General features: G+C 45.2%; 1 protein-coding gene across 1 annotated transcript in view; it reads left to right on the top strand.

Annotated features, from left to right (window-relative positions):
- The window catches only part of LOC140732195 (tomoregulin-1-like), a 267,865-nt gene that overhangs the window by 174,695 nt on the left and 76,487 nt on the right, over nt 1–16,683 (top strand). The window contains exon 3 of the mRNA XM_073054465.1: nt 1,315–1,444. Coding sequence (XP_072910566.1) covers nt 1,315–1,444 — 130 coding nt within the window. The remainder of the gene's footprint in view (nt 1–1,314; nt 1,445–16,683) is intronic.

Here is a 16,683-nt window from a genome sequence, read left to right as displayed (position 1 = left end):
AGAAGTGTGAGGTGTTGTAATTTGGGAGGTCAAACACAAGAGAAAAATATACAGTAAATGGCAGGACCATCAGAGAATTGATGTACAGATGAATTTGGGTTGCAAGCCTATAATCCCCCAAAAGTAGCAGCACAAATGGATAAGGTAGGAAACAAGACCTACAACGTGCTTGCCTTCGACAATCGGAGCACTGAAGACAAAAGTTGGAAAGTCATATTGCAGCTGCGTAAAAATGAACCTAGGTCATATTTGGAATATTGTGTGCTGTTTTGGTTACACATTATATGAAAGATGTGGTAGATTTTGAGAAGGTGCAGAAGAGGTTTGTCAGGCTGCTGGCTGGATTAGAGGCTGTTAAATGTAAGGAGGAAATGGATAAACTTTCTTTTCACTGGAGCATCAGAGGCTAAGGGTAGACTTGATACTAGTAGATAGCAAGAGTCTTTTTACCAAAGTTGAAATGTCAAATACCAGAGGACATCGGTATAAGGTGTGAAGGATAAAGTATTCAGGGGATGTGCAATGGAAGTTTTTTTGTACAGAGAGTAGTAGGTGCCAGGTGAAGCACTTGATGCAGACATAATAGTGACTTATAAAAAGTTTGACAGGCACATGAACCGCCAAGGAAAAGTAGGATATGGAAATTGTGCAGGCAGATGGGAAAAGCTTAAGTTCATATCATGGCCGTCAAAAAATGGCGGGCCATAAAACCTGTTCCACCACTACTGTCCTACGTTTTGTGCCATTTAATAAATGCCGTTGACTGACGTACACTGACCTTTTTTTATCCTAGCTGTTTTTGATTCATCTTAAAAGTTATCATTGTTGTAACACACACAAAATGCTGGTGGAACGCAGCAGGCCAGGCAGCATCTATAGGGAGAAGCACTGTCGACGTTTCAGGCCGAGACCCCTTGTCAGGACTAACTGAAAGGAAAGATAGTAAGAGATTTGAAAATAGGAGGGAGAGGGGAAAATGCGAAATGATAGGAGAAGACCGGAGGGGGTGGGGTAAGGCCTTTCCTATTATTTTGCATTTCCCCCTCCCCCTCCTACTTTCAAATCTCTTACTATCTTTCCTTTCAGGTAGTCCTGATGAAGGGTCTCGGCCCAAAACATTGACAGTACTTCTCCCTATAGATGCTGCCTGACCTGCTGCGTTCCACCAGCATTTTGTGTGTGTTGCTTGAATTTCTAGCATCTGCAGACTTCCTCGTGTTGTCATTGTTGTGTTGTTTTATCAAGGGTCAACCTTGAAAGAAGAAACGTATCATGATCCACATATATAATGTAACTAACTTTTGTATGTTTCAGTGCCATAAACGTTACATCCCGGTTTGTGCATCTAACGGAGACACCTACCAGAATGAATGTTTCATGAGGCTAGCTGCATGCATGCATCAAAAAGAGATCATAGCAGTCACAGACAGCCCTTGTTACACAGGTGAGTATTATGTATTGGGAAATGGATAGTATGAGAAATATGTTCTGCTGTCTACAACACAATTATTATGATTCATTGATGTAAATATTTCTGCTTGAAGTGAACATATCTACTGGCAGATACCTATCTATATATATCTTTACTATATATATTACTTTACTAACTATATATCCAAGGTTAATGATTATATCCACTTTACCTGCCAAGGAAGTTAATCAAATTGGAAATTAAACTGCGATTTCAAGCCTTGCTGTAGCATGATAAAGTTTACTCACTGCTTTACAAGGGCGCTAGACCACCCAGCTTCTGATCATCCTTTCTGTGCAAGGTGGTGGGCAGGAGGTGATGCTGACGATCAGGAGTTCAATCAGTTTCTCGGTCTCTGTAATTGTGTGCCATTGTGAGGCAGGACTAGAGCTGGAAATCTAACTCCAACCACATAGACATGGATTGAAAGAGTTACACAATATGGCAAAATGCTATCTGCTCAACTCATCCCTTCCTGAGCTGGTCCCATCTACCTGCATTTGACCCATATCTCTGAACATTTCCTATCCATGAGCCCATCCAAATGTATTTTAAACATTATAATTTTACCCCCCTCTACTACTTCCTTTGGCAGCTTATTCACTAGCTTGTCCTTTTAAATCTTTCCCTTCTCACCTTAAACCTATACCCTCTAGTTTAAGACTTTAGAGGAGAAAAGACTGGCAATCTAACTTTTCTAAGACTCTCATAATTTTATAAATCACTCAGATTCCTTTGTTCTAGGAAAAAGAGTCCTAGCCTAGCCATTCAAGCCCTCCACCACCAGCAACACCTTGTTAATCTTTTCTGAATCCTCTCCAGCTTAATCACATTCTTTGGATAGTATGGTTATCAGCACTGAACACAGTATTCCAGGTGCAGACTCACCAATGTCCTATACAAGTGTAACATGACATTGCAACTCCTCTACTCAATTCCCTGTCCGATAAAGGCCTTCCTCCCCGCTTTTCCCACAGTGGGTTTCGGCCCGAAATGTCGTCACTACCTCCTTCCATAGATGCTGTCTGGCCTGCTGAGTTCTGCCAGCATTTTATGTTTTTATTCCTATACTCAGTACGTTGAATTATAAAGGCCAATGTACCAAAAGCTATCTTTATGACCTTATCTATCCATGATGCCACTTTCAAGGAATTATGGATCTGAATTCCCATATCCCTCTGTTCTACTGCACTCCTTGGTGCCCTACCACTCATTGTATGAAGCTTATCCTGGTTCGTCCTCCCACAGCTCATACTTGTCTGCATTAAATTCCATCTGCCATTATTCAGCCCATTTTTCCAGCTGATAAGAATCCCGGTGGAAGCTTTGATAGTCAACCTCACTGACCAGTACACCCCTAGTCTTGGTATCATCCACAAATCTGATGATCTAGTTAACCACATTATCATCAGGTCATTGATATAGTTGACAAACAGTGATGAACCCAGCACCGATCCCTGTGGCACACCATTAGTCACAGGCCTCCAGTCAGAGAGGCAAATAACTACTACATTTTTTCTTCTCCTGTGAAGCCAATGTCTAATACAATTCACTACCTCATCTTGAATAACAAGCAACTGAAACTTCTTGACCACCTCTCATTCAGGATCTTGTCAAAAATATTGCAAATTTCCATGTAGACAACTTCCACTGCCTTGCCTTCATCAAATTTTGTGGTAACTTCCTCAAAAAACTCTAAGATTGGTTAGAAATGGCTTACCATACACAAAGCTATGTTGACTATCCCTGATCAGTCTCTGTCCTTCCAAATACCTATGTATCCAATCCCTTAGAATATCTTACAATAATCTTCTCCTACTGATGCCAGGTTCATCAGCAAATAATTTCCGAGCTTATTCTTAAGAGCTTTTCTTAAACAAGGAAACAGCATTAGCTATCATTCAATCCTCTGGCACTTCACTCGTGGCTAAAGATGTTTTAAATATCTCTACTAGGATCCCTACAATTCCTGCATTAACCTTCACCTTGTCTGCTAGAGCAATCTCATGTCTTCTGTTAGCTCTCCTGATTTCCGTTTGAAGTGTTCTCTTGCATTCAAGTATCTCATTTATTCCTACCTGCCTATACCTGCTATGCACCTCCTTCTTTTTCTTAACTGGAGCCTCAATATCTCTTGAAAACCAGGGTTCCCTAAACATGTTATCATTGTATTTTATTCTGGCAGGAATACACAAACTCTGTAGTCTCAAAATTCCACTTTTGAAGGCCTCCCACTTACCAAATACATCTTTTCCAGAAAGCAACCTATTCTAATCCATACCTGTCAGATCCTTCCTGTTAACATCAAAATTGTCATTTCCCCAATTTAGAATTTCAATCACCTATCCTTTTTCATAGTTTCCTTTAAACTAAAGGGATTACGATCACTAGATGCAATGTGGTTCCCTACACAAACCTGTCACCCGGCCTGTCTTATTCCCTAATAGGAGATCTAGTATCACATCGTCTCTAGTTGGGACTTCTACGTACTGAATAACAAAGCTTTCCTGAACATATTTGACATACTCTTTCCCGTCCAGTCCTTTTGGGAGTCCCAGTCAATATGTGGACAGTTAAAATAACCTATTATCACAACCTCATGTTTCTAGGAACGGTGCGCAATCTCTCTACAAATTTGCTCAACTAAGTTCAGCAGATGTTGGGTGGTCTATAAAATAATCACATTAAAGTGGTCATACCTTTCTTATTCTTCATTTCTACCCATTAGCCTCACTCGATGAGCTCTCCAGTCTGCCCTGACTGAGCACTGCCATGTCGTCTTCCCTGACTAGAAATGCCACCCCTCCCCCTTTAATCCTTCCTGCTTCAACACGTCTGAAACAACGGAACACTGAGCTGCCAGTCCTGCCCCTCCTGCAACCAAGTCTCACTAATGGCTGCAATGTCATAATTCCACATGCTGATCCATGTCCTAAGCTCATCTATCTTTCCTATTATACTCCTTGCATTGAAATATATGCAGCTCAGAACATTAGTCTCACCATGCTTCACTATTTGATTTGCGACTTTATATGTAGGCTTAACAAACCTTCACACTAGAATATTAGTCCCCTTCCACTTCAAGTGCAAACTGTCACTTCTGTATAGGTCCCACCTTACCTGGAAGAGAGCCTAATGGTCCAAAAATCTGATGCTCTCTCTCTCCTTAGCCACATGTTAAACTGTATGAGCTTCCTATTTCTGGCCTCATTGGTATGTAGCGGGGGTAGCAATCCTGAGATTGTAACCCTGGAGGTCCTGTCCTTTAACTAGCACCAACTCCCTGAATTCACTTTGCATTCTGTAATCGTGGTTATTATAGCATTTAAATCTATTGTGCCGTGTGCTCTAATGGTAATATTCTTCAAGTAAAATTTTATTCTGCAGGTGATTAAAAAAAAGGTTACAGGGCCTAGGTTAGCATGTGCTGCCAAAAAGGGGGGAATTGGAGATGAGCTCCTTGGGGAATATTTAAATTTTTAATGTTAATGATGACAGCCAACATCCGGCCCCTGATCTCAGAGCGCCTGGCCGTCTCTCTTACTAAACCTGTTTCACCTTCTCGTGTCACAGAGCTTTACACGTCCCTAGTTTTCGACAGCTTTTACTCTTTGCGGTCCTCTTCTTGAGTCTTCCTTCCTGATCGGTGAAAATAGGAAACACGGATGCTGGAAAAATCAGACAAAAACAGGAAATGCTGGAAATGGTCAACAGGTCAGCCTGTAGGAAGAGAAGCAGAGTCAGTGTTTCAGGACAGCGACCCTAGGTCAGAAGTGAAGAAAGAGACTAAAGAAGCTTGTGAGGCTGCAAGGTGGGTGGGGAAAGGGAATATCTCTGACAGGATAGAACTAGGGTGGCCCAGCTGCAAACAGGGTTATCTGGTCAATAAGTAAATGGGAGCAAATGAATATGGGGCTGTGAAATGCAGAGAAATAGGTCCTGCCCACCAGATAAAGCTGGGTATGTCCTCCACTCTCAGGGTAGTGGAGGGTTTAAAAAAATAAGCTGAGTTAATATTACAGGTGGATAATTGATAGAGTGACAGAGAAATCAAATTATTTGAAACTGTACAATTCAATACTGTGTCTGGAAGACTGCTACGTGCTCAGGTGGAAAATAAGATGTTGTTCCTCAAGTTTGCATTGAGCCTCGTTGTGACAGTATGAAGCACAAGACTAGTGCGATGAGGAACGGAAGTGGCATGCGATGAGAAGCCCAGGTCACCCCTGCTCTCTGCAAACCACCCTCATCTGGTTTCTCCAATGCAGGGGAAACTGCATTGTGAGCACAGAAGAGTGCAAGTGGATCATTTCATCAGCTGGAATGATTGTTTGGGTTCCTGAATGTTGGGAAGGAAAGAGGTGAGAAGACAAGTTGTTTACATTAGAATATCTCCACTTTGGGTAACACAAACCTATTAAGATCCTAAAATACAATTCTAGTTTAGTATGGATTTGTACATGCAGAAGACTTTATACTTCCTCTAAATTGAAATCTGCCACTCTTCGTGTGATCTCAGTGAATCTTTATCATACCCTTTTTATGCATTTTCTATACATATTATGGCAAGAACCTATATCTTCCAATTGTGTACATTGTAATACATAATAAAAAACAATAAAATACAATAAGAAGTAGATAATTAAATAAGTAGTGCAAAAAGAGAGCAAAGAAAAGAATAGTGAGGTGGTGTACATGGATTCAGAAATCTGATGGCAGAGGGGGAGAGGCTGTTTCTAAAACATGGAATATGAGCATTCAGGCTCCTGTACCTCCCCCATGATGGCAGCAATGAGAAGAGGACTTGCCCTGGGTGATGAGGGTCTTTAATGATGGGTGCCGCCTTTTAAAGGCATTGGCTTTTGAAGATGTCCCTGCTGCTGGGGAGGCTAGTGCACATGGTGGAACTGGCTGAGTTTGCAACTTTCTGCAGCTTTTTCTGATCCTGTGCAGTGGCCCCTCCATACCAGATAGTGATGCAACCAGTCCATGGGCTATATCGGTTGAAATTTGCTCAAGTCTTTGGTGACGTACCAAATCTCCCAAAAAAAAAACTCCCAATGAAGTATAGCTGCTACCTTGCCTTGTTTGTTCTATTCCACAAAGTATATAATTCCAGGATGAATTAAAAACTCTTGTAACATTTCATGAATTACACACTCCTATTTGTTCACCAATTAGTATAATCTTGAACTCATTTACAGTGCTCCCATCTCGGATCCAGTAGTGAGAGATGACTGCATTATTGGATGAGACAATAAAATGAGATCCTGACAGTGAGACATAATAGATAGTAAGACATCATTCAGCTAAGGCGAACATCAAAGAAAACAGATTAACTGGTGCTTTATCTTGTTACCTTGGTGGGCTGAAAATGGCTGCCTCTTTTGTCTGTTTTATAATAGTAAATGCATTTCAAAAATTTACCCTACAGTGTCCTATGGAAGACCAAGACCATGTAATATTTTGTACATAAATGTAACTTGTTCTTTCAATGCAGCTTCAGGATACTCATCATTTTTAATCTTATTGTCTAGAATTTCTTGCTGTTTGCTCTGTAGTGGCATTCTCACATTTAAGGCGTAAGTCATGAGCTGACGCCTCACACAGAGACATTTAGAGCATAATTACTTCTGTATGGAAGGCTTTCTCTGCCTTTGACTAGCCCATTAAACTGGTGCCTCTGTCTTCTCAGTCTGAAAAAAAACAACTCAGAGAAATAGTTAACAAATATGAAAATTCTCACAATCCCTTTGCCAACATTTTAATCTCAGTTGACATAATTTTAGAAAAACCCGCTTATTGTACTCTCTGGTGTGTAGATTGGTCAGTCCTACAATGTGGATGATAAAAAAAATGGCAACTAATGTTGAAAATTGTCCTTTAGCTTTGCCTTTGAAATTTGCAGATCGATAACAGCTCACTTTTTATTTCCATGCAAGACAAATTTTCACTCAGATATTCGTGCAATCTTGATGTGTGCGGTTTGGCTGCTCCACGTTCCTCCTTCTACAAGAAGAGACTTTGCTATAATGGTCACCCAGAGCTTGTGAATAGTGCAAAATGTCAGTTAAATTATTGTCTCCTGATTGTCAACCTTTCATTTGTTAAAGGAATGCAGTCATATTGAGAGGCTGGCTTCCTGTGACAAGATTGTTAGTTGAAGATCTTGATTAATGACTTCGTCAGAGATAATGAACATTAAATTATGGTAAACGGGTATCTTCTGGATACAAATATTGTTTTAATATTCTTTTCCCACATTGAGAACCCCTAATAAATGTAATGATTGGATTTTCTATATACACCAACATGCACAGAATAATTGGCTTTGTAAAATATTAATGTAGGCACATTGAGACATAACTGTACTGTTGTAGCGGTGTGCTACACGCAGTGCTGAAATAACAACGTGTAGTTGGTGAGCTGCAGTTGTGAATGAGGTTTATTCAAACTTCGCAGCCTCGCTTTAAAGCCTTCCTGTTCCCGCCCTCCCCGGGCGGGAATGCTGTTGGGGGCGCGTATTCACAGTCCTGTCCCGCGCGCGGGCTTTTCCCCTTGCTGGTGAAGCAGGCTTGACGCCCTCTTTGGGACCGGCCTCAATGCCGGCGCGTGCAGCTTTGTGAGCCGGTTCGAGTGCGCTGGGAAGTGGGTCGCCACTTAACAACCCTCCCCCAGAACCAGCGATACACCCCCCAATGTCCACAGTCTGGGTCGGACTCTGGGAGGTCTGCCTCTGCGCCGCGGTGCCTGAATCTCAACCGGCTGCGTCAAGTCCACATGGGCCGGTTTGAGTCGGTTCACCGTGAAAACCTCCTCTTTCCCCCCAATGTCCAGCACAAATGTGGACCCGTTGTTTCTGATCACCGTAAACGGCCCCTCGTAGGGCCGCTGTAGCGGCACCCGATGTCCTCCCCGTCGTACAAACACAAACTTACAGTTTTGCAGGTCTTTGGGTACGCAGGTCGGGCTCTGTCCATGCTGTGAAGTGGGTATGGGGGCCAGGTTACCGAGCCTCTCGCGTAGTCTGCCCAGGACTGCTGCGGGTTCTTCCTCTTGCCCCCTTGGGGCTGGTACGAACTCTCCTGGGACGACTAGGGGTGCGCTGTACACCAACTCGGCCGACGAGGTGTGCAGATCCTCTTTGGGCGCCGTGCAGATTCCGAGCAGGACCCAGGGAAGCTCGTCCACCCAGTTAGGCCCTTTGAGGCGGGCCATGAGAGCCGACTTCAGGTGATGGTGGAAACGCTCCACCAGTCTGTTCGACTGTGGGTGGTAGGCAGTTGTGTGGTGCATCTGTGTCCCCAAAAGGCGGGCCATAGCTGACCACAGGCTGGAGGTGAACTGGGCGCCTCTGTCGGAGGTAATGTGGGCCGGTAGACCAAAGCGGGACACCCAGGTGGCGATCAGTGCCCGGGCGCAGGATTCGGAGGTGGTGTCGGTGAGCGGGACCGCCTCTGGCCATCTTGTGAACCGGTCCACGATAGTCAGGAGGTACCGCGCTCATCGCGACACTGGCAGGGGGCCCACGATATCCACATGAATGTGGTCGAAACACCGGCGGGTGGGGTGGAACTGCTGCGGCAGGGCTTTGGTGTGCCGCTGCACCTTGGTTGTTTGGCAGTGCATGCAAGTTCTGGCCCATTCACTGACCTGCTTGCAGAGTCCGTGCCAAATGAACCTGTTGGCTACCATCCGGACGGTTGACCTGATGGAGGGGTGCGCTAAGTTGTGAATGGAATTGAAAATGCGCCGCCGCCAGGCTGCCGGGACGACGGGACAGGGTTGGCCGGTGGTGACGTCACAGAGTAGGGTCCTCTCACCTGGGCCTATAGGGAGGTCCTGGAGCTGCAAACCGGAGACTGCGGTTCTGTATCTAGGGATCTTCTCATCTGCCTGCTGCGCCTCCGCCAGCGCTTCATAGTCTACCCCCTGGGACAGGGCTTGGATGTTAGGGCGGGAGAGGGCGTCCGCCAGGACATTGTCCTTTCCTGAGACATGCCGGACATCCATTGTGTATTCGAAGATGTAGGACAGATGTCGCTGCTGGTGGGACGACCAGGGGTCGGATGCTTTCGTGAACGCAAAGGTAAGCGGTTTGTGGTCCATGAACATGGTGAAGGGCCTACCTTCTAAGAAGTACCTGAAATGCCGGATTGTCAGGTATAGCACCAACAGTTCCCGGTCGAAAGCACTGTATTTGAGCTCGGGTGGCCGCAGGTGTTTGCTGAAAAATGCCAGGGGTTGCCAGCAACCCTCGATGAGTTGTTCCAGCACTCCACCGACTGCCGTGTTGGATGCGTCCACTGTGAGGGCGGTAGGGACGTCCATTCTGGGGTGCACTAGCATCGCGGCGTTTGCCAAGGCTTCTTTGGTTTTAATGAAAGCGGCGGCAAACTCCTCATCTCAGGTAATGTCCTTGCCCTTACCCGACATCAGGGCGAACAGGGGGCGCATGATTCGGGCTGCTGAAGGGAGGAAGCGGTGGTAGAAATTCACCATACCTATGAATTCCTGAAGGCCTTTGATCGTGGTGGGTCGGGGGAAATGGCGGACTGCATCTACCTTAGCGGGCAGAGGGGTTGCTCCGTCTTTAGTAATCCTGTGGCCCAGGAAGTCAATGGTGTCGAGCCCGAACTGGCATTTGGCCGGGTTGATTGTTAGACCGTATTCACTCAGTTGGGCGTAGAGTTGACGGAGGTGGAACAGGTGCTCCTGATGACTGCTGCTGGCTATGAGGATGTCGTCCAAATAGATGAAAGCGAAGTCCAGGTCGTGTCCCACCGCGTCCATTAACTGCTGAAACGTCTGTGCGGCATTCTTCAGGCCGAACGGCATGCGGAGGAACTCAAAAAGGCCAAACGGATTGATGAGTTTTGGGGATGTCGTCCGGATGCATCAGGATTGGATGGTATCCCGGGACGAGGTCTACCTTGGAGAAGACCTGTGCACCGTGCAGGTTTGCTGCAAAGTCCTGAATGTGCGGCACAGGGTAGCGGTCCGGTGTTGTAGCCTCGTTCAGCCTGTGGTAGTCGCCGCACGGTCTCCAGCCCCCTGTTGCTTTGGGTACCATGTGCAGGGGGGAGGCCCATGGGCTGTCGGACCGCCATATGATCCCCAATTCCTCCATCCGCTTGCACTCCTCCTTCGCCAGTCAGAGCTTGTCCGGGGGAAGCCTTCGAGCACGGGCGTGGAGGGGTGGTTCTTGTGTCGGGATGTGGTGCTATACGCCATGTCTGGGCATGGCTGCCATGAACTGTGGTGCCAGAACCGATGGGAAATCTGCCAGGACTCTGGTGAAGTCGTTGTCGGACAGCGTGATGGAGTCTAGGTGTGGGGCCGGCAACTGGGCTTCACCCAGGGAAAACGTTTGAAAGGTCTCGGCGTGGACCAGTCTCTTCCTTGGCAGGTCGACCAGTAGGCTGTGAGCTCGCAAAAAATCCGCACCCAGGAGCGGTTGGGCTACGGCGGCCAGTGTGAGGTCCCACGTGAACCGGCTGGAGCCGAACTGTAGCCGCACTATACGGGTGCCGTAGGTCCTTACAGTGCTGCCGTTCGCGGCCCTCAGGGTGGGACCCGGTGCCCTGTTGCGGGTGTCGTAACTCATCGGAGGTAAGATGCTGATCTCAGCTCCGGTGTCGACCAAAAATCGGCGTCCCGACTGCTTGTCCCAGACATACGGGAGGCTATCCCGATGGCCAGCTACCGTAGCCATCAGCGGCCTGGTCTGGTCTGCTGCTGGGAGCATGGCCTGGTGATCTGTGCGACAGATGCCCCACTCTCCTTCTTGGCTTTCCACAGCATGTCCGCCCGGGCCGCCACCTTCCAGGGTTCGCTGAAATCCGCGTCAGACAGCAGCAGGCGTATGTCCTTGGGCAGCTGCTCCAGGAACGCCTGCTCAAACATGAGACAGGGCTTGTGACCTCCGGCCAGGGACAGCATCTCGTTCATCAAAGCCGACGGTGGCCTGTCCCCCAAACCATCCAGGTGCAGTAAGAGGGCAGCTCACTCGCGCCGTGAGAGTCTGAAAATCCTTATGAGCAAGGCTTTGAATTCTGTGTATTTGCCGTCCTCCAGGGGCGATTGTATGAACCCCTCAACCTGGGCGGCTGTCTCCTGGTTGAGGGAGCTCACCACGTAGTAGTAACGTGTGGCATCCGAGGTTATCTGCCGAACGTGGAATTGGGCTTCTGCTTGCTGGAACCATAGGTGAGGTCGCAGCGTCCAGAAGTTTGGCAGTTTTAACAAAACTGCATGAACAGATGTGGCGTCGTTCATCTCCAATCCAAATATCATTTGGGCCATCGGGGTCACCAATTGTAGTGGTGTGCTACACACAACGCTACAATAACGACACGGAGTCGGTGAGCTGCAGTTGTGAAAGAGGTTTATTCAAACTTCGCGGCCTCGCTTTAAAGCCTTCCTGTTCCCGCCCTCCCCGGGCGGGAATGCTGTAAGGGGCACGTATTCACAGTCCCGTCCCGCGCGTGGGCTTTTCCCCTTGCTGGTGAAGCAGGCTCAGCGCCCTCTTTGGGGCCGGCCTCAATGCCGGCGCGTGCAGCTTTGTGAGCCGGTTCGAGTGCGCTGGGAAGTGGGTCGCCACACTGTGGTGGTTAAATAAAATGTTGCCTTTAGTATTGACATTGGCAAGCCGCTTCTTCTGTCAAAAAAGTTGCCTATTTTGCTAACTACAGTTTAAAATCATACCTGTGTAATGGTTACAGGAGGAGAGGAGGAGGAATTAAAGAAGTGGACAATTCAGTTATTTATATTGCCAGGGATACAGTCATAGCCATGCAGTTCAATTAGCTACTATCATTGGACTGATACTCTAATGCATTAAATAGACACTCTTCTCTTGTCTCACATCCCATCCCCTAGCATAAAACCACTGATAGAACATAGTCCTACTATCAATTCCCATTCCATTAATGAGAATATGCTGAACAAGTGTACCTCAAAAACAGTGATTATTTTTACTTTAACAATTATATTTTTTTCCGATTGAATTCCACTAGAATAGGCTATGTGAGTTCCTATGCCAAATTTCTCCACATTAATTCTTTGATGTGACTAATTAAGAAAATTGATGAAGGAAATGCAATAAATATGTTGTCATAGATTTTCAAAAAAAAATTCGATAAAGCCCCATAAAGTTTGATAATAGAAACAAATCCTAAAATTGGACGGGGCACTGGATAAGCTACTGAATAAGAAGGTGTGGGTGGTTAAGGTCTTGGACAGCTGCAAAAAGGATGACTCCAGGAATGGGGGATATTAGCTGTAAGATAAAAGGAGGAAATCACTTCCCATACAGTAAGCAGATATTCATAAACCAAGAGTCACAGTTTTAAAATGCTGAGTGAAAGATAAAAAGGAGAGATGAGATGAAAAAGATATGCAAGAACAATTATGATCTGAAGCTCAAAACTTGTCAGAGTGGTGGTAGCATATTTACTCAAGTCTATAAAAGAAAGAATAATTTGCAAGGTTATAGAGAAGGTGCAGGAAAGGATATGATTCTGTAGCTGGAAGCAGCACAGATTTGATATGCTCCTTCTGTGCCGTAACAATTCTGTGATTCACCCTATGCAGCTCCCCAACATCCTAACCAGCTCATTTCCCTATTCCCGCAGCCAACTGAAAGAACATTTGGCAAGCAAGAGTTCGCATCAGGGAAAATCGATGGAAAATGATAAACTTCCATCTTAACTGGAACATTGGAAGTTTAACAACTTAACATTTTCTCAATCATTCATGACATTCATGTGAAAATTTTTTCGCTTATCTCTCCTCCTGCTGAAAATTGAGCAGTTATCACAGGAGGCTGTTTATATTCCAGTTCTTACTGTTGAAATGCCCTTCGCCAATGGCCTCGGTTCGTCTTGGAGTCGATTGTTATTCTGTGCCGGCTGTACTTCACCTGTGCCGCCATAATGAATTGCAGTTAGTGCTAATCAGGTGAAGGTCTCAGGCTAAGGTCTCTATCATTCATTTTAAGGCACTAGAGGCAGCATCCAGATTCTGCATAGCCATGCTAAGAACCTGCGTGAATTCATTTGACTACTTTAATTGTGGTTTCATGGAGATGGCTCTGTGCACAGAAGAACACATCCTGTGACATTGTCTCACTCCAGCTTAATCTGCATTCTTCCAGACTGTAAGCAATTGTCAACAGTGTAGGCTATTGCAGAATTTCAGCAGCCCTTAAGTAGTTATTCCTTTTATGAATGGCCTCCTGGGCGCGGTAACTGTACCTAGGTTAAATCTCAAAGCAAGCTGTGCCCTTGGACATGGTCTGTTCACCATGCTCGGCTTCTAGTTATCATGAATTACAAGGCACCACAACTATCAACCTGGCTGAATCAGTTGATTGTCAACATTCTGAAGGTGCATCATGTGTGAAGTGCATTGACCCCTGCAACAACTTTGAAAAAGTTTGAGTTAGTCCTAGCAATGTAAAATTTCCAGGATTATCTATTTAATATGAAGATGTGCATCCAGTTGAACAGAAGTCAACATGATTGCATGTTGTTCAACATTTAGTTTGCAGGTATTTAATTTTGAAACCAGATACCTGGAAAGTCGAAACTCAAGAGTTAACGATGCTTACACTGCACAGTTATTCAATGTATTTTCCTCTTGTTCATATATTCACCCTCCCCCAATTAAATACTTTTCTATAGCATCTGCTCCTATCCCTTAACAAATCTACAGTGGAGGTCAAGGAGTCGTAGTCACTTAGCTGTTTATCCACTGAGAGAACTGTCACCTGATGGGGTTCATTGCATTGCATTAGATCCAGTATGGCCTCTACTCTAGTCAGCCTGTGTCACACCTAACAAATTCCACCCCTTCTAAACATTTTGCAGTAAGGAAGTGACAATCAGTATTAAAGAAGTTGAAGTCTCCCATGGCAACAATCATATTCTTTTTGCACCTTATCAAAATATGCCTCCTGATCTGCTCCTCGATGTCTCTGTTGCTACTGGGGGGAGGGTGGTGGGGTCTAGAGAATACTCCCACTGGAGTGATTGCTTCGTGCTTGTTTTTGACTTAAACCCATACTGACTCAGTGGATGATTCTTCCACAAACTCCCTTTCTACAGCTGTGATACTATCCCTGATGCCACTGCCCCCATTCCTTTTACCTCTCTGCCCACCCTTTTATGGCTAATATGAGAGGGCATAATTATAACGTGGTTTGAGGTAAGTATAGAGGGGATATTCGAGGGAGGGATTTTTTTACACAGAATGGGTGCGTGGAATCCACTGTCACGGGTGGTTGTAGAAGCAGGTGCATTAGAGGCATTTCAGAGGCTCTTGGACAGGCACATAGATGAAAGAAAAATGGAGGGCTCTATGGGAGGGAAGCATTGGAATTGTGGGCCGAAGGGACAGTACTGTGTTGTACTGTTCTATATTCTATATTCTCTATGTCTGGCAGTATCTGTGAAAAGTAAAATAAATTTAAGATATCAAATTGAAGACTCTTTGTCAGAACAGTGAAAAAGCAAAAACAGGTCACAGAGAAGATGGGAGGGAGGTATAAATGGATGGAATATTTCTGATAAGATGTGGCTTGACTTTCTGTTGGGATATGAAGTTAGCAGTGGTATCTGGTTGATAGATTAATAAGACAAGTTTGAATGAGAGAGAAGATAAACAAAGAAATATAAAAATTATACAATAGAGGCAATTTTACTGCCTAGTTCAGAAATTGCACCGTCTAGGATCGTAAGACACTGCAGCAGATAGTGAGGTCAGCCCAAGGGGTCATCGGGGTCTCTCTTCCCGCCATTACAGACATTTACACCACACACTGCATCCGCAAAGCTAACAGCATTGTGAAGGACCCCATGCACCCCTCATACAAATACTTCTCCCTCCTGCCATCTGGCAAATGGTATCGAAGCGTTCAGGCTCTCATGACCAGACTGTGTAAACACTTCTTCCCCCAAGCGATTAGACTCCTCAATTCCCAGAGTCTAGACACACACACACACACTCACACACACACACACTCACACACACACACACACACTCACACTCACACTCACACACACACACACACACACACACACACACACACACACACACACACACACACACACACACACACACACACACACACACACACACACACACACCACTCCATTCCCTTTGTAATTTTTGCTCATTTCTCTCTCAATTCCTGCTAAAACATTGTTTACATTTACATTATTTATTATTATATTGTATATTATTATATTATTGTAATTTGCTCTTTACTGTGCCTATTGTCTTGTTAATTAATTATTTTATTCTCTTGCACTGTTTTGTGCACCTTATGTAGTCCCGTGTAGGTCTGAAGCCTAATGTAGTTTTGTGCTGTTTCACATCGTCTAGTGTAGTTTTGTGTTGTTTCAGGTAGTCTAGTGAAGCTTTGTGTTGTTTCATGTAGCACCATGGTCCTGCAGGAATGTTGTTTTGTTTTTACTGTGTACTGTACCAGTAGTTGTGGTTGAAATGACCATAAAAGCAACTTGGCTTGATTTGACTTCAGGAGTGAAAACACAGCTGTGAAATGCAGAGCTGTAGCAAGTGCCCGGCAGGTAGGTCAGGCCATGCCAGCAGTCAAGAAAAACTCAGCCACCGAAAGGAATGAATGACCTTCAGCAGAACTGATAGTTGTTTTAGAAAGAGAGAAAGCAAGCTACCAGAAGATGTTGAATTCAGCTCAATTGAGAAGAGTCTTTGATCTGAAATGCTTCTCTTCTCGTGGACACTGCCTGACTTCTTGGGTGTTGTCTGCATTTTTTTGGTAATTTGTGTTATTACTGGGGCTTCTCTTCGTGGCTTTCTATTAATTAATCATTGAGTAATATTCATTGTAAAGCTTGATGAGGATTGTTCAAGTCACTAAAACGATGATAGTCACTGCTCCTGACAGTTGCCAGGAAATTGAATTGCTGCAGCTGCAGGTGAATATTGCATCAAAGAGAAAAGTTACTAGCTTGGGTGGAGCATTGGCTGATCGGCAGAAAGCAAAGAGAGGGAATAAAAGATCCTATTCTGGCTGGCTGCCGGATACTCGTGGAGTTTCACAGGAGTCGGTGTTGGGACCGCTGCTTTTTACAATGTATGTCAATGATTTGGACTATGGGATTAGTGGATTTGTGGCTAAATTTGCTGATGGTACAAAGATAGGTGGAGGAGCAGGTAGTGTTGAG

The sequence above is a fragment of the Hemitrygon akajei genome, chromosome 8 (genome assembly GCF_048418815.1).
Source record: "Hemitrygon akajei chromosome 8, sHemAka1.3, whole genome shotgun sequence".
Taxonomy (NCBI): Eukaryota; Metazoa; Chordata; class Chondrichthyes; order Myliobatiformes; family Dasyatidae; genus Hemitrygon; species Hemitrygon akajei.
Note: the sequence above shows the minus strand (reverse complement) of the source record. Positions and strands in the feature narration are given on the sequence as shown.